The sequence below is a fragment of the Fonsecaea multimorphosa genome (genome assembly GCF_000836435.1).
Source record: "Fonsecaea multimorphosa CBS 102226 unplaced genomic scaffold supercont1.9, whole genome shotgun sequence".
Lineage (NCBI taxonomy): Eukaryota > Fungi > Ascomycota > Eurotiomycetes > Chaetothyriales > Herpotrichiellaceae > Fonsecaea > Fonsecaea multimorphosa.
In genome coordinates, this window is record NW_015971643.1 from 201,975 (window position 1) to 227,319 (window position 25,345).

At 53.1% G+C, this 25,345-nt stretch overlaps 10 protein-coding genes across 10 annotated transcripts; 7 read left to right on the top strand and 3 right to left on the bottom strand.

The window, feature by feature from the left end:
• Positions 1 to 239: 239 nt before the first annotated feature.
• Positions 240 to 2,772, top strand: Z520_05232 (uncharacterized protein; the record flags this gene model as incomplete). Its single annotated transcript, XM_016775735.1, has 5 exons — positions 240 to 372; positions 442 to 465; positions 567 to 647; positions 701 to 2,444; positions 2,499 to 2,772. The coding sequence occupies 5 exons, from the start codon at positions 240 to 242 to the stop codon at positions 2,770 to 2,772; spliced, it is 2,256 nt and encodes a 751-aa protein (XP_016632894.1).
• A 480-nt stretch (positions 2,773 to 3,252) lies between these two features.
• Z520_05233 (uncharacterized protein) lies at positions 3,253 to 5,466 on the top strand (the record flags this gene model as incomplete). Its single annotated transcript, XM_016775736.1, has 1 exon — positions 3,253 to 5,466. The coding sequence occupies one exon, from the start codon at positions 3,253 to 3,255 to the stop codon at positions 5,464 to 5,466; it is 2,214 nt and encodes a 737-aa protein (XP_016632895.1).
• A 1,043-nt stretch (positions 5,467 to 6,509) lies between these two features.
• On the bottom strand, positions 6,510 to 8,087 carry Z520_05234 (uncharacterized protein; the record flags this gene model as incomplete). The annotated part of the gene is made up of 2 exons (XM_016775737.1): positions 6,510 to 7,913; positions 7,965 to 8,087. 2 exons carry the CDS (start codon positions 8,085 to 8,087, stop codon positions 6,510 to 6,512), a joined length of 1,527 nt encoding a protein of 508 aa, XP_016632896.1.
• Positions 8,088 to 9,125: 1,038 nt separating this feature from the next.
• On the top strand, positions 9,126 to 11,144 carry Z520_05235 (uncharacterized protein; the record flags this gene model as incomplete). The annotated part of the gene is made up of 2 exons (XM_016775738.1): positions 9,126 to 10,523; positions 10,575 to 11,144. 2 exons carry the CDS (start codon positions 9,126 to 9,128, stop codon positions 11,142 to 11,144), a joined length of 1,968 nt encoding a protein of 655 aa, XP_016632897.1.
• A 22-nt stretch (positions 11,145 to 11,166) lies between these two features.
• On the bottom strand, positions 11,167 to 12,911 carry Z520_05236 (uncharacterized protein; the record flags this gene model as incomplete). Its single annotated transcript, XM_016775739.1, has 2 exons — positions 11,167 to 11,712; positions 11,766 to 12,911. The coding sequence occupies 2 exons, from the start codon at positions 12,909 to 12,911 to the stop codon at positions 11,167 to 11,169; spliced, it is 1,692 nt and encodes a 563-aa protein (XP_016632898.1).
• Positions 12,912 to 13,940: 1,029 nt separating this feature from the next.
• Z520_05237 (uncharacterized protein) lies at positions 13,941 to 15,728 on the top strand (the record flags this gene model as incomplete). Its single annotated transcript, XM_016775740.1, has 2 exons — positions 13,941 to 14,328; positions 14,467 to 15,728. 2 exons carry the CDS (start codon positions 13,941 to 13,943, stop codon positions 15,726 to 15,728), a joined length of 1,650 nt encoding a protein of 549 aa, XP_016632899.1.
• Positions 15,729 to 16,079: 351 nt separating this feature from the next.
• On the bottom strand, positions 16,080 to 17,318 carry Z520_05238 (uncharacterized protein; the record flags this gene model as incomplete). The annotated part of the gene is made up of 1 exon (XM_016775741.1): positions 16,080 to 17,318. The coding sequence occupies one exon, from the start codon at positions 17,316 to 17,318 to the stop codon at positions 16,080 to 16,082; it is 1,239 nt and encodes a 412-aa protein (XP_016632900.1).
• Positions 17,319 to 18,552: 1,234 nt separating this feature from the next.
• Positions 18,553 to 19,625, top strand: Z520_05239 (uncharacterized protein; the record flags this gene model as incomplete). The annotated part of the gene is made up of 4 exons (XM_016775742.1): positions 18,553 to 18,574; positions 18,685 to 18,742; positions 18,805 to 19,151; positions 19,213 to 19,625. The coding sequence occupies 4 exons, from the start codon at positions 18,553 to 18,555 to the stop codon at positions 19,623 to 19,625; spliced, it is 840 nt and encodes a 279-aa protein (XP_016632901.1).
• Positions 19,626 to 20,401: 776 nt separating this feature from the next.
• On the top strand, positions 20,402 to 20,863 carry Z520_05240 (uncharacterized protein; the record flags this gene model as incomplete). The annotated part of the gene is made up of 1 exon (XM_016775743.1): positions 20,402 to 20,863. One exon carries the CDS (start codon positions 20,402 to 20,404, stop codon positions 20,861 to 20,863), a length of 462 nt encoding a protein of 153 aa, XP_016632902.1.
• A 1,222-nt stretch (positions 20,864 to 22,085) lies between these two features.
• Positions 22,086 to 23,894, top strand: Z520_05241 (uncharacterized protein; the record flags this gene model as incomplete). Its single annotated transcript, XM_016775744.1, has 1 exon — positions 22,086 to 23,894. The coding sequence occupies one exon, from the start codon at positions 22,086 to 22,088 to the stop codon at positions 23,892 to 23,894; it is 1,809 nt and encodes a 602-aa protein (XP_016632903.1).
• Between the last annotated feature and the right edge of the window lie 1,451 nt (positions 23,895 to 25,345).

Genomic DNA, 25,345 nt, shown 5'->3' on the forward strand with positions numbered 1-25,345 from the left:
AGCATGAAGTCCTCTTCCCGGAAAATTGAAACTCCATTTCCGAACCCTCGGTCTACAACAGCCCGACAACGTTCGCCAGCGCCCTAGGGCGGCAACACAATGATCCGAAAAGGGCTTTTGGAGACGTATGCGCAATTGACAATCCGCAACCTCGAAGGACACTTCGTTCTGCAGCGAGAACACCTTCACAAGCACGCCTCTTTCTGTATTCATCTTGCTTTCCTTTCACCGTGGCCGTCATGGCCTCCTCCACGCCTCTCGACCCTTTTCTCCGTGGAAGCACCAGCAAAAACACCCGTGGACTCCTTCGAGTTATAATTCTACTGACCATTGCGGCCGCCGCAGTGTCCGCCCGTTTGTTCAGTGTAATTCGTACGTGCGATGCTTAGACTCTGAAGGTCACACTCCTTCGGAAGACAGCTGACTGACTACGTTGATTAGGGTTTGAAAGCATTATCCATGAGTGTCAGTAGGCCCCTGTCCGCTTCCTCAAGCATCTGCATATCCTTCCCGCCGAAGAATACAGAACGGTTTCCCCTGAGCTTGCTCCTGACACTCTTCAACAGTCGATCCCTGGTTCAATTTTCGCGCTACGAAGTACCTTGTGAAGAATGGCTTCTACAGCTTTTGGGACTGGTTCGATGACCGTGCGGCTACCACCATCTAAGAGAAGAGATTGGAGACACTAACATGTTGTAAGGAACATGGCACCCCCTCGGTCGAGTTACTGGTGGAACGCTCTATCCAGGCCTGATGGTCACATCTGGCGTCATATACCACATCCTTCGGCTTTTGTCCCTTCCTGTCGACATACGGAACATCTGCGTTCTCCTCGCCCCGGGCTTCTCTGGCCTCACAGCCCTCGCGATGTACCTCTTGACGTCCGAAATGTCTTCCTCGCCGTCTGCAGGTCTTTTGGCTGCCGCTTTCATGGGAATCAGCCCAGGCTACATTTCGAGATCAGTTGCAGGGAGTTATGACAATGAGGCAATTGCCATTTTCCTCCTTGTCTTCACATTCTTCCTCTGGATCAAGGCTGTCAAAAATGGCTCTATTATGTGGGGAGCTTTGGCTGCCTTGTTCTACGGATACATGGTGTCTGCATGGGGTGGATATGTCTTCATCACTAACCTGATCCCTCTTCATGCTTTCGTCCTCATCTTGATGGGTCGATACAGCTCCAGACTTTACATCAGCTACACCACCTGGTATGCTCTCGGAACATTGGCAAGCATGCAGGTTCCGTTTGTGGGATTCCTCCCAGTCAGGAGCAGTGATCACATGGCTGCATTGGGTATCTTTGGTTTGTTGCAATTGGTCGGGTTCTTCAATTTCCTCCGGGAGCAACTCCCTGGCAAGCAGTTTCAGACTCTGCTGGTTGCCCTGGGCGGAACAATCTTTGCTGTCATGTTCTCCGCTCTTGTCATTCTCACAGTCTCGGGGGTCATTGCCCCGTGGAGTGGCCGATTCTATTCTCTCTGGGACACGGGCTATGCGAAGATACATATTCCCATTATCGCGTCCGTCTCGGAGCATCAGCCCACCGCCTGGCCTGCATTCTTTTTCGACCTCAACATGCTCATCTGGCTATTCCCAGCGGGCGTCTACATGTGCTTCCGCAATCTCAAAGACGAGCATGTCTTTGTCGTCATCTACGCCGTTCTTGCCAGCTATTTCGCAGGAGTTATGGTTCGACTCATGCTTACACTGACACCGGTGGTGTGCTGCGCTGCTGCACTCGCCCTGTCACATATATTCGATACCTACCTCTACCTCCCAACACCCACTGAAGAGTCAACCGACGGGAGCAACGGGTCTGTCAAGGCCAGCAAAATCGCGGCAAACCCGTCGCTACGGTCAATCAGAAATCCCCTAATTGGCATCTACTCCATCGTGTCGAAGTCAATGATTACCTCAATGGCAACTGGTTTCTTGCTTCTCTTTGTCGCTCACTGTACGTGGGTTACCTCGAACGCGTATTCGTCCCCTTCAGTCGTTTTGGCTTCAAGGCTACCGGACGGATCTCAGCACATCATCGATGATTACCGAGAAGCCTACTACTGGTTAAGGCAGAACACGCCTCAAGACGCAAAGATCATGTCATGGTGGGATTATGGCTATCAGATTGGAGGTATGGCTGATCGGCCAACGTTGGTGGACAATAATACTTGGAACAACACGCATATTGCAACCGTTGGAAAGGCCATGAGCTCGCGAGAGGAAGTCAGCTACCCGATCCTTCGTCAGCATGATGTCGATTATGTCCTGATTGTATTTGGAGGCTTGTTGGGATATAGCGGTGACGATATCAACAAGTTCTTGTGGATGGTGAGGATCGCCGAGGGTATCTGGCCAGAAGAGGTGAAAGAGCGAGACTATTTCACCGCTCGCGGCGAATACAGGGTCGACGAGGAAGCTACACCGACGATGAAGAATTCTCTGATGTACGTGTCCTTCTTTGTCCTGTCAAAAATGAAACTAACTGACCCGCGTCACAGGTACAAAATGTCGTACTACAACTACAACAACCTGTTCCCAGCCGGCCAGGCACAGGACCGCGTCCGTGGCTCTTCTCTTCCCGCTCAGGGTCCGGAATTGAGCACGCTTGAGGAAGCTTTCACCAGCGAGAACTGGATCATCCGAATTTACAAGGTCAAGCCTCTTGATAATGTGGGACGAGATCACCAAAGTGCGATGGCCTTTGACAAGGGCCACAAGAAGAAGCGCAAGACTGGAGCCAGAAAGGGGGCGAGAGTCCTAAGGGTGGACTAAACTTGCAAATCTACGACCTTCCGTGGCACCCGGGGCAATGGCATTTGAGTGACAACAGGCGAATCATGTTGTGATGAATAGACACAAAATTTTCAGGAGGGAATAAAAGCGCTTGCCATGGTACTGGTTTTGTATAAACAGAGAACTAAGATCATCATTTTGTGTCTTTCCGATCGTGTACAGCCCCGAACGGCGTGGGGCACGGTTTCAAGATTGAAGTAGCGAGAACAGCTCTGGTAGAACTAGGAATTCCAGTGACAACAGAACGAATTCGCGTTCCATGTGCCATGCGCCATGCTCCCTGTGCCCGTCCTTGGGATGGATTTAAAGCGGCGCAATTTGCAACCTCTTCCCGTCAAACCTTTCGCCCTTAAAGCAGCTGCATTCTTCATTCTTTCACAATTCTTTTATTTTGCTGCCTCTCAGTTTTACCTTTAACAAGCGTGAGTGTCGTATTTGTGTGTTGCGCTCAAAAGTGAAATGACGGATGGTGGCAAACGAAAGGCCGCAGGGGCTGGCTTTTCACACGCCGATTCTGAGACCCCCAAAGCATCAAATACGCCTCATGCCTACAGCGCAGCATCTGACAATATGAACGGCGAAGGCTCAAAACCCTTGGTCTCGCAAAACTGGAACGTGGCTGAATCCAAATCGTCTCGGAAGAAAAGACGCAAAATTGAGCGAGATCCAGATGGCGATCCCAGCATCAGCTTCTACAAGTCAAGACCCGAACGTGTTGAGCTCACGGCGTTACAAGGCCTTGTCCTCTATATTCTGGCGGATGGCGTCGCACCAACTTGGCTGGCTGTGAAGAACGTTAAGCAGATCAAGAAGGTGGTAGTCTTGATGGTTCCCGCCCTCGATCAGACGATGCTGGAGGACTCTGGCCTATGGAACGACATATCAGAAGACGGCGAGACAACTGATAGAACCAAACCCGACAAGTCATCCTCGGGTCACGATTCTGCTTCTCAAGATCAAAACTCACGCTCAACCGACACTTCATCCATCCAATCACTACCAGAAGCTGCCCCCAAGCTTTCATCAGACCATCAGTCTCCAGGAGGCATGAGAGATAGTCTCCTACAACACATTGTCGAAGTGCGTGCCCCTGGAGATTCACGCATGAGCAGAGTCCACTCGCCGCTTCAGGGCATGCTCATCGCGCCCTTCTCGGAAGCTTCGAAGCAGAAAGCTCAGAACAGCAAGGACGACAAGTCTTTCTATGGGGGCCGCACTCCCATTGTGGACTTCATCCATACACTCAATCAACTTCAAGAAGCAGAATATCCGATTCACCCTGCGGTATTTACGGATCCGAAAGATGCGCAACTGGAGAAGGAGCGAAGAGAGAGGACGGGCCAATCTGCCTCGTCAGGCTGGGTCGACACCGATGTCTCTGTCTTTCGGCCCCGCGTCCTGCCTTCTTCTAATCCCCCCTTGGACTTCGACTTCTTGACGTCAAATCTGAAAATCTACGCACTGGATTGCGAGATGGTTCTTACAAGCGATGGGAAACATTCCCTTGCGCGCGTCTCTCTCCTTGATTGGACCGGCAAAACTGTGATGGACAGCTACGTCAAGCCAACGCTTGCTATCAAGGACTACTTCACAGAATTCTCTGGCATAACCGAGAAAATCCTTGAAAATGTCACGACGACGTTGGAAGACATTCAGAAAAAGTTGCTCGACATCTTAAAACGGGATACGATCCTCCTTGGCCACAGTCTCGAATCTGATCTCAACGCGCTAAAAATGACGCATCCTTTTGTGATTGACACATCGATCATCTACCCACACCCGCGTGGTCTCCCCTTACGCTCATCCTTGAAATTCCTAGCAAAACGCTATCTCAAACGGGAGATTCAAAAGGGTGGAATGAACGGGCATGACAGCGTGGAAGACGCCAGAGCCGTATTGGATCTGGTAAGGCTGAAGTGTGAGAAGGGGGCTCTGTGGGGGACTTTAGATGCCAACGGCGAGAGCATCTTCCGCAAGATTGGAGGGACGCTGAAGATGGATGCCGACGAAGAGATTGTGTTGAAGACAACAGCCATGGTGGAGTATGGGACACCGGAGAGGGGACTGGGACGAGATGCAACGTACAAGATTGGTTGTTCGAATGATGAGGAGATTGTGCAGGGCGTTTTCAGGGCTGCTTATGGAGATTCGCTTGAGGAGGCGACAGTTGCAGAAGGTGGTAGTGAAAATGGTGCTGAACTGAAGCACGCAGGCCATGATGGAGAATCAGCGCCTCAAGGACCCGATCAGGCCATTCCGGTGGGCGGCGCTGATTTCATTTGGGCTCGACTTCGCGACCTCGAAGCCGCACGAGGCTGGAATACCCTCCCCAGCGACAACCCCAGCGCACCTACGTCTTCGTCTGCTCTCGGCCCGCCCTTACCGAGCGACCAAGCAGACCATATCCGAAGCGCTATGCGGCAAACCCTCCAACGCATCCATCAAATCTATGCCAACCTCCCAAGTCGGACACTGCTCATGGTCTACAGTGGTACTGGTGACATGCGTCCCCTTTTACGGCTGCAAAATCTTCAGGCTCAATACAAACGGGAGTTCAAGGTCAAGAACTGGGATGATCTCTCGGTGAAATGGACGGATGTCGAGGAGCAGCAGATGAAGAAGGCTTGTGAGAAAGCGAGACGGGGGGTCGGGATCCTGGCACTTCGAAAATGATGCGGAGAAAAGACAGAAGGGCTGGATTTTCGACCTGGTCCTCAATGAGGATGTGCCGGCATAAGACTATCTGCTTGACTTGCTTCATTGGACTGCGCTGATCGCGTCACACGAGAAGGGGATTGAGTCTGTGGCTGGTGAATGTTCAGCTCCGCGCACCGCCGGTCGTGCTTGTACGGTTCCAGGTGCCATCGTTGTGGCCCTTCTTGACAGTTCTTGTGCACCGCCATCGCAGCAAGAATTTCCTTGGGAGAACGCATGCAAGGGTTCTCGGATCCGGCATCTCTCGCTGCACAGAAACGCCTCAGCTCGGTCTACCAATACTACGGTAACTTTTTTCAGTTCTCAAGGATGGGATGGGATTCCAAATCCATCCGCTTCAGTGGCACCCGGTTAGCTACATCACACATCGCACGCTCTCTGATCAGAGGATCTACACCCCTCGTCAATGTGCACAGATGGGGGTCAATGTCTCTTGTGCGAGAATGCTCGCGAGATGGTGGCGGTTTTGGGGGCTTGTACAATTGCGACGGGAGGCGAAGGGCTGAACTATTGCATGGGTGTGCATATTGCGGACCGGCAGAGAGCTTGCGAGCAGGCAGAGAACAAATTGTTTTGGCCGACGAGGGGCAAACGAAGCAGGCAAAAGATCTGGGAGGAAATGGATTCAACTTGACATAGTGCTCCTCCTGCTGCTGTTGCTGCCGCCGCCGCCTACCAGGTCTATGGATAGGTGGCACAATGCTCGAAAGACCCTTAGCTACCTAGGTAGTTAGAACACTGTGTAGCTGGAAGCAGAGATTGTCGAGGTCCATGCTCGTTCTTTATCGTTGGCGGATCCCTTCTTGCCCACAGGAATCTGGTAGAAGAGCCAGCCCTAGCATAATTCTCTAGCATGAAGATGGGGGAGAGGTATTGAGCACGGGTTCCAATCAAGTCTTGAATTGGGCCCCGTTTAGGGTAGTCCATAGTATCTTCATGACCGAAATATTCACTTTCCCCCCATTCATCACGAAAAAGCTGGTCCGTAACATACGTAGGTATTATGGCAGTCTCCATTCTAATTTTTGTTTCCTCGCCTTCGCCGCCCTATATTGGGCACTTCTCTGCGCAGCCTTTGAGTTTGGTGCTTTCCTCTTCCGATCGCGGTTCTTCTTTGAACTGCCGCCGCCCAACTCGCCCCCTGTAGCACGGTGGCCTTCGAAAATCAATGGCTGTTGCTGCCTCTGATCCCTCCTATCGCCAGCAGGTTTCCCTCTTGCGGAGATGGTATGAGGCTTGATCTTCATCTTCCTGGCGCGCATGACACGAAGTTTTCTGGGAAGCATGGGCGGGAACTTCTTGTCGTTCATGAGCAGGGCGGCCTCGACGCTGTTCTCGTCCTTGAATTGGACGTAGGCGAATCCCTTGCCCACGCGCGTCTCTTGGTCTCGCACCACACGCACGCTTTCGACCTCCCCGACTTTGCTGAACGTCCGCCACAGGCCTTCCTCTGCGTCTGCGGGCTCCTTGGCTCTCGGCCGCCGGTTACCTTCCTCGCCATCTGCGCCATCACCGGAAGGTGGCGCCTCTTCGTTGACGAAACTCAAGTTCCCGATGAAGACGCAACGTTTGTGGTCAATCGGCGAGGGTTTGGCGAGGTAATCGACTCTCATGTGGCGATCAAGGACAACAGTGCCATTGAGTTTCTCTGCCACGAGCTCTGCGGCAACAGCGGTAGAGAAGACTGCGTAGGCGTTTGTGCTGACCGTGGTTGCGTCCATGAGTTCCTTTTTGGCGTATGTGGCTTTCTTCGGGCCCTGGCCTGACGCATAGGCCGTAGAGCGGAAACGCACTGACAGGAGCTTCCCTGGTCTCTTTCCACTAAGGGGGTCCCTCTTCAGTACGGAGCGTAGGTATTTGAACAATGCTCTCTTTGCGGCCTTGGTCTTGATAGCTTGGGTGGATACATTCCCCAGGAATACGGTTCTGTTCAATTTGTCTTGATCCTTCAGCTTGTTGTCAAAGGTCTCGTGTTTGTGGAGAATCTCGACCGAGGAGGGTTCGCTGAGTGAACTGCCATCGTCAGAGTCGGAAGCGTATGCATCGTCTTCGCTCGAGGTTCCTTCGCCGTTGTCGTCAACCTTCTCCTTCGGTTCTCTCTTGCGGTTTTCCCTGTCCTCTTCTAACTCCAGCCGCTTGAAATATGCTTGCTCCAGATCGTCCCCATCGGCGGCACGTTTGCGCTTGCGAGGCTTCTCGGCCGCAGTCTTGGCTTCCTGCTCAGGTGTCGAAGTCTCTTCTTCAGTGGGCTCGTCTGGAACTTCCAGGTCATTCTCATCGTCATTTTCTTCGGAGGAATCAGAGCCAGAAGAGGATGTTTCGTCGTCGTCGAGTTTAGGCTGTACCTGTGAAGGAGCAGTTTTCGCTGATTTCAAAGCCCTTGGCTGTACCTTAACTGGCCCGGACTAGAATGAATGTGTTAGCCTCGATTCAAGGCACATGATCAGGCATCTTACGCTTGAAGCAAATAGAGACGCCAGCGCAGGATCGACGGCTTCATCTTTGGCTGCCAATTTGCTGGTAGCTGTAGTTGATGGCGTGGGTTGCGCTGCAACCTTGTGTTCCTTTGATTTTGGCATGTCTGTAGATTTCGTCATGCAACTCAGTTGTTCGCTCTGTGCGTTTCACTCCAGGACGCCAACTGTCGCATTTCCTGGCCGTCAGATCGAGGCCACAAAAATTTGGGCGAGGCAAGCACAATCGAGAAAAAATGGGGATAAGGAGAGGTGCAGGCTAGTTTAACTCCGACGCTAGCCTGCAGCCCTGGGCCCCAGGTTGGCCCTGATTCGTGCCTATGACATCGCGCACCCAAAGTTGAAAGCCCCATGATTCAAGGGCTGGAGAGGCACGAGCAAAGCCCAAGCCGCCCGCAGCCAGTCTTTGCTCCCTGGTGTCCCTTGCACCCACTTGCAACCCTGCCCTGCTTGTATGTAACTTTTGGGGGCTTCGCTGCGTTTCTCCACCGACGCCAACACGCCTGCTGCTCCTGCATTTTGTAACCTGCGACTTTGAGAACTTGCTCTCACAACTGTCTTCAGCAAACCAACCCTTTTGGATTTTATGACGATAGTTGCCCTCTGGATTCTCCTCCAATTGTGTTTCTACTCTGCAGGTTCACCCTACAGTCTACAGAAAAAACCCCTGCCCCGCGGGCAATCTCCTCTGACAGTTACTCACACCATCCCACCTTCACCCGCCTCGAGTGTTCGATTGTCCCTCGAAGTCATACAAGCTAGACAATCCTCTCGCAATCTTGATCTCCTGCAAAAGAGTGAGATTTGCCAAAGTCATTGCCGGACGACGAAGCCCTCAGGCCCTGCTGCTGTTGCGCCCATGATACTACCAGAACCAAGCGCAAGAGAGAAGATAAACACCATGCTATAGTGACTGCGATTCATTCACCGTTTTATCGTATGTGAACTCATCTGTCAACATGTGCTATTTTCGCATTCTTTGTACTCGCGGAAATTTACGTTTCGTGCTGACCATCGATGCTCGTTGCAGGCGACACGAGTCTACGAGTTCTCCAGCTCTAGAAAACCTCATCTACCTTTATCAAGTGCCTCTCAGTCCCTTTGTACGATCTATATCCTGCCGAAGACTTGGTTGCAACAGACATGGACTCAGCGGCAGACTCCCTCCTGGCTCTTTCCAATACCGCCGTAGCTTACGCTGCCAAAGACGGACCCCTCTCAGACGACGATCGTTCCAGCAGTCTTAGCGAGTTGGAGGATGACCTTGAAGATGGTGAAGAAGAAGACATCGAAGCTGCCCTTCCAGCTGAGGTGGATTCTGAGGCCGAGACTGAACGCCTACAGGTCACCCCAGATAACCTGGCCAGGAAAAAACCCCTTGAAATCAGCCCAAGCAAACTATCCCAGAGACAAGACATTGACATGCGACCGGAGATAGAGAGTTTCACAGAAAGTCCTGTTTCGTCCCCAATTTCCTCCCACCACGAGTCAGATCATGAAGAAGGCATAAGTGACGGGCAAGACGCAGATGAAGAGGCTCAGGATGCCGCGATCGTGAATCCTGCAGCCTCCCCGAACAAGCGCAAAAGGGAAGAAAGCGAATCTGATGTCGAAGAGGCCCCCAGATCACAGAGACGACGGACAGGCTCTGTTGAGACCGAGGATGAAAAGTCTGAACCAGAGACCGACGGCGAGGAAAACGAGAGCCACCATTCACGGGAAAATACTATCGAACCCGAAATCGAGGCGCCGGAGCATGATGAAGAGGAAGTAGCGGAGCCTCAAGAAGAGCAGAAAGAGGCCGAAAAGGTCGACAGCAGTGAGGACTCCAAAGGCAAAAGCAAAAGCAGACCCCGCAGGAGAGCAAAAGACCCGGTCATCCAGGAACTACAACATGAAGATGAGGAGGACGCTGCGCACGCGGAAGATTCCGAGGTCGTCGATGACAACGATCTCGAGGCCGCACTCAAGAGTGAAGAAGAGCAAGCAAAACGACTGGCAGCCATGGAAGCCCTGACTGCACTCGAGAGGCACTTTGCGACATTGAGAGACCGGCTCTATGATGAGCGAATCGCAGCCATAAACCATGAACTGCAGCTATTGTCAGAACCAAAGCCAGCTCACCCTGAACTTATTCGCCAGGTCGAAGTGGTGCAGAAATACAGGGATGAAAAGTATGAGATCGAGCAAAAGCTGCTAGTCTACAAGATCGGGGCTCTAAAGAACAAGGCTGTCGCTGAACGGAGTCAGATCCACAGTCAATATTTTCAAACGGTCCGAGACATTCGAGAGAGACATCTTGAACGCCTTAGCGAGCACTTTTACAGGATTCAACGAGACAGATTCAAAGCCGACTCGTCCATACCAAGTTTCAGCATACCTTTCCCAGAACGCAGGTCGCAGCAGATCTTGCAGCAAACAGCCTACAATAAAGAGGTTTCGATCCTAGCGGGTGTCGCCAAATACGTCGGCTTCCCCGCTGCACCAGAGTTGGCTGCATCAAAGCAGAAGGACATAGAGGATGACATCCAGAAGATGGGAGTACGTATACTTGGCGCCATCTCCCAGCTCGAGCAGACTAACATTGCATAGATTTCGCAGAGTCAGATTCGGGCTGGCAGACCTAGTCAACGCCCAGCAGCTCAGGCACAGATATCAGGACCCCAAGCAGAAGAGCAGTTCCTTGAACAAACACCGTGGGCTAATCCTCAACATCCCATCCATCGCCTAAGTCGGCAAAATTCCAATCGCTCTCCGATGAACGAATTCCTAACACCAGCGAATCAACAACGTAATATGACCGATGGACTTCAACCTCCAGGAGGTTCAGCATCTACCATCGTTGACCCTTCTGCTTCGGCACCGGTGTCTTCCGCAGTCAACACACCTCATGACGGACAAAGCAGCGCGACAAAAGCCGAGGCGCAAGCTGGTGGAGGGTCCTCAGGCCTGCAGAATTATCGCATGCACTCAGCAAGTCCCCTTGACATGCGGCGTCAACCCGATGTGCAGCGTCAGCAAGGGAGGGAGAAGGATATAATTGGTAATGGGCGAGATATGGCTTCCTCGCCCCTAAATTCCCGGGCCTATCTCAACACGTCGGGGCCCCGAGCTCCTGCCATTACGGCGGGAAGTGGGAGGTTCAATCATTCCAGGCTCTGATCGCTATATACTCTTGCACAGCTTAGCTTGAGAAACCATCGCGAATTTCCAAGAACCTCTGGTATCGGTTCCTTGTCCAGCGGCGAGACGTCTTGCCCCAGATCATCATTGGCAGAGTTGTCATAATGAAGACAAATGCCAAAACTCCAATTGCAATAAAGGTGTTTCGAACGCCACTCGCATCGATCCAGTCGGAAGCTGTGAAGGTGAAGATGAGGGCGATCGAGTTATTGATCGTTGCCACGCCCACCATGCCTTCTAAGACCATGTCTGGGTAGGCGTCCATCAGATAGGCCATGCTCAAGTCGCCACAGCAGCCCCATCCAAAGCCGATGAAACCCAGACCAACATACGGTGCTGGCCAACGCCATCCGTAGCTGGTTCCAATTCCAAACAGCCAGAGACCAGTAGGAAAAATGGCAGCACAGGGATACATCAGCCACAGTCGATGTTCGGCTTCGCTCACGCCCCCGTTTCTCCTGGCCATCCATAACATGAACTTGTCGCTGAGATAACCACCATAGGTGGCTCCAATGACAGCACCGATCAGACAGGGTATGTTCATCAGCTGTGCGAAGTTAGCAAAACGTGATATGTTCCTCTGAACACAAGAAGACTCACCCCATCGGCGGCATCGCTGTAATTCCAGGGCGGGCCATACCAGTTATCCTCCTCGACCGTCAGATAAAAAGTAAGCCAAGCGTCTTGGGCTCCCCACTGCAATCCAGAGTATAGGACGGCAGGGAAAGTAAAGATCCGCAGAGTGTGGAAGAGGCGCTGAAAATATTGCTTGAAGCCAAGTCCACGCAGATTCGGCGCGGGAGTGATGAGGGCAATGCGTCGCCAATATGACTTGGGCCGGTCCTCGGCCGCAAGTCGCTCTTCTGCAACAGACGGTTGACGAGGGTGCACAGCTTGTGGCTCAGTTTGGCCAGCAACCTTCTCCTTTTCCTGTTGCGCGGCATCCAGGCCTGCAGAATTGTCGCTACCAGCTCTGTTCACACCGTCGATCAGATATCTATCTCCGTCGTTGACCAAGTACCGATCGCGGTGGAATGCCGTCTCCTCCAGACCGAAAAGGAGCACCAAAAAGGTCCCGCCTGAGATGATGGCCCCAAAATATCCAATCCATCTCCAATCCAGGCTACTGTCGGCGATGTAGCTCGCAATCAGAGGTCCCAGATATGTACCAATACTGGTGGCCAGCACGTAAACACCGAGCACTGACCCGCGCTGGTGTTGAAACCACAGATCCATCAGCGACAACTGAACCGTCGCTTCAGCCACGGACTCGGACGCGCCGACAAAGAGCTGATTCCAGACAGCGTCACCGGTTGTCTGGCCCCTGGCGAACCAGATACCTCCAATGAGACCCAATATCATGCCAACCAAGTACAAAATGCGGCGACCATAAAGGTAGACGGCTGGAGAAGAAAGTAATGTCCAGTAACCGATTCCGCAGAACAGGACACCGGCGCCAGTGTTGAACGATCCATAGCTGATACCCAATTCCAGATTCTCATTGTATTCAGCGGCGCCAGCATCGTTGGAAGTGGCTGCCGTCAAAGCCGTGACAAAGCAAACGAGAAAGCTGTGCCATATTTTCCGGGTCAATGACCAGTGGAGAGGATCATTGACAGAGTCAGTTGGCTGAGGAACCAGGACAATGTCCCCGTGTCTCTTCAGACTTGCGTCGCCAGGATAGAGTGGTTTTCCTTCAGCGTCAAAAATGCGGCGCGTGCCCGGAAGTTCCTCAGTGTAATCCATACGGCCGCACTCTTGGAACGAAGCCAATGAAACTGGGGTCGCAAAATATTCTACGAAGGGGAAAAGCACTGCAGAATTGGCTGGGGAAGTAGATGTTTATGAGCTAGGCGAGAGGCGTCGCCATATCGTTACAGCGACGAGCAAAGATCAGATCCCTTATCGTGATGGTGTGTGCCCTAAGAGTCGCCATCCCTGTTCTCCATCAAGGCTCGCCTGGTCCACATAAGAACGAGGCCACAACCCCCGCAAAGAGGCGGGAGGGCCAGTCGCCGGCTTGTCGAAAGCTTATCAGTGGCAAGAGGGCCAGTAAGCGAATTGCGTGGGATCTCATCAGCATGGAGGGCAAATGACATATGCTCTGCCGGCCTCTGGGGACGAACATGGATCTATCAGGGAGCTTCTCATCTCACCTTGCTGTAGCAAATTGCCGGAGTGAAAGGAAGAGGTGGATGGCTGGGGACGGTGCCGGATAGAGCCTGAACAAATCTTGATGTTTACCAGGTAGTGACGCTGTGGGTGACGCTCCTACCCAAGGCCCATGAGAGGTCCACTACTAGGCACCTAGGTATGTGCCAGTAGTTAAAGGCTCCGGGGCCCACCAGCCCTAACCATAGGCGAGAGCCATGAGCTCGTGCGCTTCTCCGATAAGCAGGTTCTCACCATCGTCACCTAGTGACACCTACAGGGGCGATCCCACGGGTGACCCCCTAAGCCTGCAGTATCATTGGCGGGCTCCTCCCATGCCACGGCTGCACTTCCCTAAACGTGTCTAGCTCTCTGGGCCAATTTCTCATCTCCACCATCCTTCGTCCCTCTTGTTCCATCCCTTGCTTGCTCTCTCCCCAACTCCGTACATCATCATATCGCCTTTCGACCTCTCTTCCTTTCGTTCCTTCTTCCTCTCGCTTCACCATCACCTGCTCACTTCTCCGTATCGGCCCCAACGCAGCCTCGTTGCCCAGAGCACCACCCACCCCGTCGGTATCGCTAAGCTTATCAGGTAGCTGAATGTCAACTTGCCAACTCAGAATGGCTCAACATTTCCACATCGCTCAGATTACTACTACCGCCCATAAACCCAAGGAGTCCAGTAGTCCTTCGACCATCCTGCAACTCGCTCAGCGGCTTCTCCCTTCACCGGCCGCTATCAAAGAGTTGGAGGATGGTCTAAACCCGAAAGGACCTGAACGTGCAGTTCAGGATGTTGTGAGTCAAGAGAAACAAGGAACATGTGCACCAGATGGAGCACCTGTCCCAAAGAAAGTGATCGTAGTCGGTGCCGGCATCGCCGGTCTTCGTGCTGCCTCTGTCTTGCGAACCCATGGTGTCCAAGTCGTGGTCCTCGAAGCCCGTCCTGATCGGATCGGCGGACGCATTTACACGAGTAGGAAGGCTGGGCACGCTCCGAGAGACATTGGTAAATATTACCAAAAGGCAATACTGACAATCGCCGTAGGCGTTTGACATGATGTCGTTAAAAGCGCTCATTGTTCGGCCACGACCATTGTGGGGTTGTTTCCCCTGTCATCCACTTTATACTCACATTTGTTTCTAGGTGCCGCGTGGATGCACGAAACTGCCAACAACAAACTCGTCCGTCTCATCGGCCAGCTCAATATCGAGCACTATTACGATGACGGCACCCCCCTCTACTACACCAGGGATGGTCGTCTCGGCTCCCAATTCAAAGCGAAAAAGGTCGCCGATGAATTCGCCGACTTCTGTGCCTGGTACTACGAGGAAAATCCCGACGCCGAGGACAAACCTGCCTTGACCTTCATCAGGGAATGGCTTAGCAACCATCCCTTGGTCAGCGAGGATGAACGCCTCTGGGCTCCTCAAGCCGCTCGTGAGGTTGAAGCTTGGATCGGTACCAGCCTCGAACAAGCCTCTTCCAAACATCTTGCCTACTTCGCAACCGAACGCAATCTGTACATGAAAGGGGGATACGATACGATTATCGATTGGGCAGCCTCGAACCTTCGTGATCCTGGAACCATCCGACTTGGACACAAGGTCACGAAGATTGACTGGAATGATGACGACACACGCAACCCATGCGTGGTTCATACCATCACTCCTGATGGCAACCTCACTCCTTTCGTCGCCGATGCAGTCGTTTGCACCCTTCCCCTCGGTGTCTTGAAACACAAACTTGTAGACTTCAGCCCAGCTCTACCAAGGGAACTGTCACTGGGCGTCGAAAAACTCGGCTATGGAGCGCTCGGCAAGATTTTTGTCGAGTTCGAATCAGTGTTTTGGCCCAAAGACAATGACCAGTTCATCTACTATCCTGAGCCAACTACCGATGCTTTCGACGAGGACTCCATATTCTCCTACATGACCGTTACGAGCAACAACTGGATCATGAGCGGCACCAAAGAGCTGTCCGTCCAGATTGTTGAGCCACTCACTCAGCGAATCGAGGCCATGACTTCAGACGCAGAAATTTTTGCCTTTTTCGAACCACTCTTCAAGCTTTTCCGAACCGAGCCTTACAAAAAGCTTCCTCCAGTTGTGAATCTGGAAACGACACACTGGACTCAGGATCCCCTTGCTGGCTTCGGTACATATACTGCCGACAAAACCGGAGATGACCCGGACATTTGGTTCAGTGCAGTCGAGAACAACAAGGAAAGCAAGCTGCAGTTTGCCGGAGAGCACTGCACGCGGACTGGAAATGGATGTGTGCATGGTGCTTTTGCCACCGGCGAAACTGCCGCCGTCAACATTCTGACGTCGCTGGGAATTCCATACAATGGTGGGGATCTGTACAGCAGACGTCCATCGAGGAGGAAGTCACCACCCAGATACTGATCGGGCGGATATCTGCATCCACCGTGAAGGGGATCTGGGGCGGTCGTTGTTCTCCTAGTTGGTTGACGGACGGGATGGAGCGCCGAACTGAGACATGTCGGCATTAGTTGTGGTTTTCTTTTTCGTTACACAGATTGTTTTTCTTTGATTTTCTGTTACCTGGTGAATGGTTGATCTAGTCACTCTTTGCTGCGCTTCTTTCGATCTTTACTGAATTGACGGGTTGTCTTGGGAGGCTGTTGAAGAGAAGAGATGCAAGGCTAGTTGGCGTGTCCAGAATTGAGAATGTCCAAGAATGAAGAAGGCTGGGTTTTCATAATAGTCAACAGTGGTAAATTTCCATCAAAGATATCAATTACTCCACTCTTTTATATCCAGATTCCCCTTGTTGTCCGCGCTAAAGTCCCTGACGTCCGCCAACGGCATCAGCTGAAAGACACTACCACCCCGACATCTCTGCGCGACGATGCTTTCGGCCAGAGCGATGTTTTGGGGCGGAAACCCTTCGTCCCTTAGAGATTGGTAGTATGCGGCGACGAGGGCCTTTCCGAGCCTTGTCAAGTCGTAGTCCTGGCCCGGCGTGGAGGTTGGGGACGGACGGATGATCCACACGAGTGTCAGGGGCGGGTCGGAGGGCTCTAGGCCCGGCTGGACGTGGGCGCTGAGGATTTCATCATCATCATCTTCAGAATCGGGAACGTTCTGTTGGGGTCGTCGCGGGCGTCGCAGCACGAGCGCCATGCCGCCCGTCGAGGTGTGGATCTTGGACCGTTCCAAGGCGTACGCCCGGCTGGCGTGGTCGTCGCCGTGGTCGGGCGGTTCGGTCTCGAAGAGCGTAAAGGGCACGGTCCTTGCTCTTCGTCGCATGGCTGGATCCGAATCAGCGGCGGAAGAGGAAGAAGAAGAAGCAGTAGTAGGGTCAGGGTCGGGTTCGGGGCCTCGGTCGAGGTCTTCTGCTCGATCCTCGGCGTCCATCAGCGCGGCATCCGCCGCGGCAACGGCGAGCACCATCGTGTGCAGCACTTCGGACATGTCTTGCCGGCGGTTCTGCGCGCGGACGTAGATGTATTGCAGATACGGGACGGCGTATTTCGCCCCTAGCCGGGTGCCGTCGTCGCTGTCGCCATCGCCATCGCCATCGCCATCGCCATCGCCTCCATTGTCGTCGGCGGCGGCACTGCCAGTAATATCAGTCGTGCTCATCCGCGGAGGGACCGGCAGGACGCTGAACTGAGCCGCCCCAATCGCCTGCCCCTGGTGGTCCCGGATCCCCACGATCCGATAGGGCGCCAGACCTTTCCTCTGGCCCCGTGCCTGGGCCGCAAGACGCTCGACGATCAAATCGGACCGTTCCCTCTCGGCGGCGCGCGGGAAACTGTGCACGTACAGCGGGTCGTACAGCGCTTGGAAGTCGTCCGCGGAGACGAGTTCGATGAGCCCGATGTTGGGCAGCGCGGTGCGCTCGAGGCGGGCGGGCGGTGTCCGGCTCAAAGTGTCCACGGGGATGGAGGCCGGTAGGTACTCGGCTAGCAAGGCCGATAGGGAGGGGGAGAGGTAGGGTTGGAAAATGGACGTCGCGGTGGACGACATCTTTGGCAGCTGTTTTTTCCCCCCAAAAACGGTAGAGACTGGCCTGCCTGTCTATATTAATTACTTGCGAAAGGAGCCAACTCCAAAGCTGAGGGAGACTGTCTAGCCTCTGAAACTTTGGGGGTTAGTTCTTTCAAGATTGCTGTCCCTGCTTATCCTCGCAACTCCCCCCGCGACTTTGTTGGAAAAGATTGAAAAGGGGGGGAGAAAAGAGATGATATATAAAATAAGTTAGACTGGCCTTTGCAATCGGCTTTTCGTCTTCATTCTGTCCCTTTTTTATTTCCCCCTTGGACCAGATTGGTGTATAAGTCTGCATGCAGAGCCCCCAACTCCTGGGGATTTGGACACGAGGCAAGTGCACAAGCGGGAGTCCAGGAAACGCACCGTTGGGTGAAGAGGAAAGGCAGGTTAGGAATCGTCTAATGTATGTAGCAGCAGAAGCAATACAAAGTCGATGGCAATCGAGGTCAGCTTCGCAACCGTGCAATCTGTGCCGCCGTACTGAATTGCTACGGGGAGGTACATAACACAGGGATGCAGATAGAATGGAAATCACCAGGCACGATGTACACATATCTCTCCGTGCGCGACTTTGTACGATGCGGAAAAGAACTGTCCAGGAGAAATGCTCGCGGAAGGCTACATACCTGAGATCTCCCCTTGCCAGACCATGAGGCTGCAATTCTCAAGGCCAAGAAACGCCTTTGGGGAGTGTTATGACCGGTATCGGCGCGGGCGAAGTTGAGTTCTTGGAGACGGACAATGGCAAAGCTTCACTTTGACGCCTATTCTCTGCCAGGAGTATTCTCCTTACGAGAACAAATGGCTTGAGGTTGACTGACTTGTCCTCAAGAGCCTTTAGAGTTGCGTCAATACCGAGGCCCGTGTTTGCGTCAATCAACAGAACTTCTCCGCACAATGTCCTCGAAACCCCCGCCTCACCTGCAATCCAGCTCGCCAGTTGGACAGAGCCGACCCCTTGTTGCCATTGTGGCCTGGCGCAGCTCGATACGACACCTCCTGGATGAAGGCTGGACAAACGGCTCACCCCCTCACTGGGGCCTAGCGGATCCGAGGTTGCTCTATGACAGCTCTGCTTTCTTGGAAGGTTGGCTGTTGGAGCGTCGAGCATAAAGAGACGTGGATCGAAACCATCTCAACCAGCACGGCGAGCTTTTACATCCAGCTAATAAACTAAACATCCCACAAAGACTGTCTTTACACCAGGAAAATGGCTGAAGGCTTTGCATTCGGTAAGTCGTCACCTCTGTCTCCAAACATCAGTCTGTCAAATGTGTAGAGACGCTGTTGGAATTCGTACACTCTCCATACAGGCTGACACATATGGCTCGGGGGAAAACAGTGACGGGCGGAGCGAGTGGAATTGGTAAAGGGGTGGCGCAGATGCTGGTGAAGCACAAGTATGTCGGTTCCTTGTGCAGGGTCGGACACCATGGGAGAAATCTCTGACAATGTTACCCAGCATCAAAGTGTTCATTGTGGACAGAGACCTCGAAGGCGCCCAGAAAGTTGTGAATGAGCTGGGCCCCCAGATGGCAAAATGTGCCCAGGTCGACGTCGCCAGCTGGAATTCGCAAGCGAAGGCTTTTAGTCAAGCCGTGGCGGACTTTGGTCGGATCGATTACGTCTATCCCATCGCAGGCGTCGGCGAACGCCCTTGGATTCCGAATGACCCGTCCATGACTGGCTTCGAGCAGCCTGACCTGACCGTCCTCGACATTGACCTGACAGGTGTCTTTTACACCGTGGCGTTAGCAGTGCAGCAATTCAGGAAGCAGCAACCCGGCAAGGACGGGTTCCGGGGCAAGAGTGAGTAATGATGTGACCACTGTTGAGCAGGGACGTCTGTGAAGCTGATTTCTGCATCAAGTTGGATGTGTGGCAAGCGTCTGTGGGTTCTACTGCAGTCCCACCCTCCCCGTGTATACCGCGGCGAAGCACGGTGTCGTGGGCCTGGTCAGGAGCTACGGAAAGTACTTGCCCGAGGAGAAGATCACAATGAACGCCGTCTGCCCGAACGTGATCCGGACCAACATCTCCTCGAGCACCTTTTACGACCAGGTGGAGAAGGCAGGATTGTTGGTGCCCATCGAGGGGGTCATTGACACGTTTGAGAAGCTACTTGGGAGTGACGCGACGTCCGGGGAGATATTCGAGATTGGGCCCAACTACAAGGACCAAGGCGCGGTGCAGCGGAAGGGCACCGAGTTTCTGGACAAGGAGAGCGAGAAGACCTTTGAGTTGCTGTACCACAGGTCGAAACCGCTGCATCAGCCTCGTTGAGCGCGGCACATGGGCTCATTCATAGCTGATGCGGGCTTGCTGGCTTTCAGCCGGACGAACACTAGTTCATGCAATATGGCATTCTTACCACTGAGTATGATAATGAGTCGCTCTGACATAATAGCATAAATATGGGCTCGCCTTAGTCGAAGCCCGCAAGCCACGAAACCCACTGCTTCCCCGCAAAAGGCTTGCACGGGGCTATCAAGCAAGGCTGCATACCTAGGTAATACCAAAGGTGTACAGTACAAACCTGGTTAGCGTCTGCTGGAGACTGCGGCGAGCAATCCGTTCGCTGACGTCGCCGTCTTCCGTCTTCCGTCTCCTCCGCCAAACATGCCAGCGACTACCGCCATCGAGGATTTGCATTCTCGAGACTTGCGTGCCGGAAGCTCGTGTCATTCGATGTCTCCCCAGGTGGACTTTTAAGGGAAGTAAGCCTCGGCCGCTGTGACCCCCAACTACTTGTTGAGCAAAGCTGAGATCTGAACATCCCAGCAGCCTCACTTCCTCCTTGTGCTTTGAGAATCCCGTTTCCCCTCGAACTGACGTAGGTCCGTCTCTACTCGGTACTACCACTCACAACAATCCTCTCTACCTTTGTGGGTGGCCCTTTTCATCCCAGCTTCCTGCGTCCTCGCTCTCTGGTATTACATCAGAATTGCACCAAAAACCCCCCTCCTCTCTCTTCCACGGTCGAAAACGCCCTTTTACCTATTGCCCCCCACCTAATCACCTACTCTGGTTCCCTTCCTCAAATACGGTAGCCGGTAGCAATGGCCGCAATCCACCGCCCGGCGCACCTCACGCACCACGCCGCCAAACTCGCCTCGGCCGCGTGCATCCAAAAGGCCCAAGACATCGGCGTGCCCATGAACATCGCCATCGTCGACGCCTCGCTGTACCTGCTGCACTTTGAGCGCATGCCCGGCGCCAAACTCACCAGCGTCGACATCTCCATGAACAAGGCCTTCACGGCCGCGGGCCATCGCGCCCCGACCTCCGTCTACAAGGAGGCCGTGTGGCCCGGCGGTGCGGCCTTCGGGTTGAATTCCAGCAACAATGGCCGCTTCATGTACGTCGCCGGTGGCATACCCATTGTCGTCGAGGGAGAGACCGTCGGTGCGATCGGGTGCAGTACGGGGACGCCGAGCCAGGATACCAAAGTCGCGCAGGCGGGCGTGGATGCCGTCATGGAGTATGTGAGGAAAAATGAGAAGCCAAAGGCAAAGTTATGAACATACCTATCTACCTACCTATTGAAATTAATGTTGGGATGGGGAAGACGTTGGTGGGAAAGCCATATGGCACAAACTTGAAGGAGAAGGGGGGCTTTCTTTTTTGGATTGGCGTCTGCTGTTCTTGTCCCAGCAGCAGCCATGCTCAATTGTTGTAAAGATATGAATGAGACGAACCTACAACGCATGGCGATACCGACTTAGAAATGAACGTATTGAGTACGGCAACAGCCTACATACGATATTGCGAGCACGACACAGTTCAGCTCCAGGGACTCGTTTCAACTGTCCCGCACGTTGGTAGACTCTGGCCGCAATGCACAGCTTCGAACCCAGGCTATTCACTCCTAAGTAACTCTCTCCAGCTGATGGAACGCGAGTGTATCTCTCGGGCACTGAGAGTCTGAGCCATAAAGTCTAAAGTCTCTCGAACCATGGGCGTGTCCAACGCGTCCAGGTCTCTCCCCGACGGTCACTCCACAGCGGGTTCGACAGTTTTTGGCTTACACGGCAAGTGGATGAGGCGCAGGAGGATATGAAATGCTGAACCGTGGTGCCGGTGATTTCGAGGTCAGTGGTGGCCTGTGTGATTGGTTGGCCGCTCACAGCCTTGCGTGACCCAGAACATGGTGAATTCTCTTTTGTTCCCTTCCTCTCTGACTCTGAAACGCATATAGGATGAGCCAGTGGGTGAATGAAGATCAGTCGGCGTAATTGGCTGCCTGTCCTGGCTGATTCCCTATACCATCAAGGTCCGTGTTGATTCTCGCCAGTGAAAAGAGTGTCTTATTGCCCGCCAAACCCAGGCCCAGGACCAGGTGCTCAGACAGGGTCTGATTCGTAGAAAGGAGTCCTGTCCGCCATCTGAAAAACCTTGTAAGGATTAGTATAAAAGGGCAAATGTGCCTGCGTTAGTCTCTTCAAAGTGACAACTCACCACAAGTCAAGAAATTGACCCGGCTGAATAACGACAATAGCGACAACAACAAAGGAAAACAGTCACACACGAACGGAAATTCACTATCAGAGCGACAGAAACCACACCATATTCACAAATTTCACGAAGGAAAACAGTCACACACATACCAGAATTCTCCATCGATAGACAACCACACCAGGTCCACAAACATCACCATTCCTTTCGTCGACTCACCGCCACAGTTTTGGTCATCACATATCACAACATCACACAAGTCACAAATTTGCAGACCAACACACCACCATGACAGTCATAGTGGACGAATATTACAAAGGGTATTCGCGGAAAATGTCGTCTTCTGGGAAGTCGGCAGGCAAGAAGCAGGCATCTCACGAGTACGCTGACGGCACGATCCATACCCTCGTGGACCAATCTGGGCAGCCATTCGAGATCAGACTGAAGAGAAGCCTTGGAGGCGACAATGGCGAGGGCTTCTCATCAGCTTGCGTCTTTCTCGCCGAGTGCGTGTCGAGAGGGCAAGATTCGCCGCCACCTCGCTATGACGGGGCCTTTGTTGTCAAGATCTTCGATCCGCGTTATTCAACCGGGCTGCGTCAAGAGTTTGGCGTCTCCGACTTCGACCCAGACATCCTCGAGTACATCGCAGAATCCGCCCGCAGAGGCGACCAGGCTGCATTCGAACGCGACTTGACTGATCCCTATTCCCCTCCCCGCGGCCTGTCTGAGACAACCCAGGAGATCCTCAGCGAGCTCTTGCCCTCTTTGCGATTCGGCGACATTTACGGCCAGGCCCTTGCGGACGACTACGTGTTGCAGGCCCTTCTTGCAGATGGGATCCTCGCCACACCTCCCGATGATGTCGAGCGGGAGTTGTTCGTCTGGCTCATGTCACAGCATATGTTTCGACATGAGGAAAACATGTACCGTTATCTGAGTCAATTCCCTAGCGCGCCCGTTGTGCGCGCGAAGGAGATTGTCAAGATCCAGCCTAAGCTGCCAACCCACTCCCTGAATGACGACAAGTTAGCCGCTCTCTCGAATGCCATGGGCTTCGGAGCCATCCTCATGGAGTTCGTGAGTGGCCATACGATGTCGGAGCTCAGAAAACTTTGCCTCTTGTCCCCGGAGGAATTCAAAGAGAAGCCAGCCGAAGTCCGGGCATTGGTTCCGACTTGCAGGGAGTCGGCGAGGCAGTTCTTCGAAGACGTCAACAACCTGCTTCGATTCCCCCTGAGCGTTGGCATCCAAAGTCGAGACGCCAATCTGGGTAACATTATGTGCAGCGCACGGCCTGATGGCAAAGGCACGCAGCTTATCTGGATTGATGCTGGCCAATTTCAGCCTGTGCTCGACGTAGACGTCCGTGCACCGGTTACGAGATATGAGTCTCTTGCCACGTTCCAAACCAAGATCGACGAGCAACAAGAACAGGAAATCTACGGCAACTTGTCCTTCATTTTCCGCAAGGTCGGATATTCCAACAGCTTGGTGCACGACCTCAAACTCGAGCGATTTCGCCAGTGGGGACGCAAGGTTTCGATGACGTTCGCATGGCGAGCTATTATGGAGGATATTTGCTTCGAGGACTGGGAGGGTGGAAGGCCAATTGATACCCAATTGTCGATCTGCATCATTCGCATGGCCAAATCGATAATGGATCAGGAGAAGGCTTTGGCAGGAGTCGTGACAGGAATCCCACCAAGAGCAGCCCCAGAGCGACAAGACTTTTTCCACCGTGCTGTGCTCAAACTGCACTATCTGCTTTGTGCCGAGTCGGCCGACGAGCCCTATGTTACTCCGCTCAGAAGAGAAGCTGCCGCCAGATTCGACACTCTCATGGCGTCAGCTGGGTACCCCGATGGTCAAGTGGTGGTTTTCGGCGGCTCCCATGCCGAACTGATGTCAAGGGATGGAAAATGCACATATCCTTCTGTGGAGGAAGTCGCCCAGCACCTGGAAGCGACACGAATCTTCCCCACCCGGTTCTGGTCCGCGGATCAGCCCGTCGACTCAGTCATTTCTGAGCTCAAGGAACGTTATGAGAAGGTACTGAAGAGGAGGGTGATTGATCCATGCGGATTGTATCAGTGAGGTGCTCGGAATGCAGGCAAAAGGTACAAGCCAGGTTGAGAGCCTCTATTGTTATAGCGGGATGCAAGGTTGTTGCGGACAATTGGTGTTGCCGCTGGGTTGAAAGGATATGGTATCCCAAGCTTGGATTGATTTGGAGGAGATTCACAGTTATGAGAGGATATGGAGCTACCTGTGGGAATTGCGGGCAGGTATCAGGCCAGTATGCCTCGCAAGAGCCATCGGCGCAGGTATTGGAGGAGTTAACAGCTTGGTCATGGAGTGCGGGTTAATCTGAATCACGGAGTGGACAGTGTCAACTTGGACAGGGATGGAGGTGAAGCGCAATAGAGGGAGAACAAGAGAGCGACTGCGGAGGTCATGAGAGCTTGGCGCCAAGCATCCCAATCTAGCCTCGCCAGCCTGCCAGCCTCCTCGAGAGCGAGTATTAACGGACATATGAAGTACAATACTCGGTACATAGTTTTGATGGACAAATATATGGACATCTACAAACCAGTAAAATCTACCAACACCACGACAGGTCATATCGGCAAGCGCAACAGGCTTGCTAGGGATCTCGAACGTCATCAGTCGCACAGTGTTGCTGGCGAGGCCTGGCAGATGGTGCGCTTGTAGTACAAAGTCACATATAGATGGGGGAGAGTGGCGGCGGCTTTATGGCTGGCTGCGTTGTAGAGGCCCCAAGGTGCGGGAGGACTTTGGAGATGTCCATAATCTGCGCCGATGAGGTAGTGAGAATCAAAATGACCATCCACGCGCGTTGCCATCTGAGGGGGAAGTTTGGTTGATGGGATATTGTCGTTGTTATAGTGTAGGCTCGCAAAATGGGTCCCAAAACTGGGCATTTGTTGTATTCCTGGTTCCTGCCGCATATCTAATTGTATCGATGGTCGAGTCGTTCACGACAACAGCAAAGGTCGCTCCGAGATAGAGAGGCGATACAGGATTGCGTCTGCCTCGTTACCGTGAACACCCATGCCAAAGCGCAACTAGTCCACTGAGCCAGTGGCATTTGCCACGCCTCGTGAATCGAGAAATTGATCGAGTAGAGCCGAACTCGAAACGCTTGCAGTTTCTCGCAGATAAGCCTCGTCAAGGGCAGTAAGATAGTAGCCATAGAGACCAATCAGAAGCACAAACAAGGTGAACATCATGTGGCAATCTGTTTTATACAGAGGGAGATCCGCGACACGTCGTACTTCCAACATTCTCTGAGACATTGCCGGAACGATGCAAAAATTGTCGTACGCCTGAATATAAATCGGTGAACGTGGAAGCCGAACAAGTGTGTTCATGCCTCACCAAAACCAAGTACCTTGCCTTTCTCCTCAGATGTGGGAGGGCGAATTCTTGGATTCGAGTGGAAAGTTTGTGAACTTGATCAGAAAGCTCTAGACGTCCACAGGGACTTTGGAGGTTGCCGTCGGAAGTGGAGAGACCGGAACGCA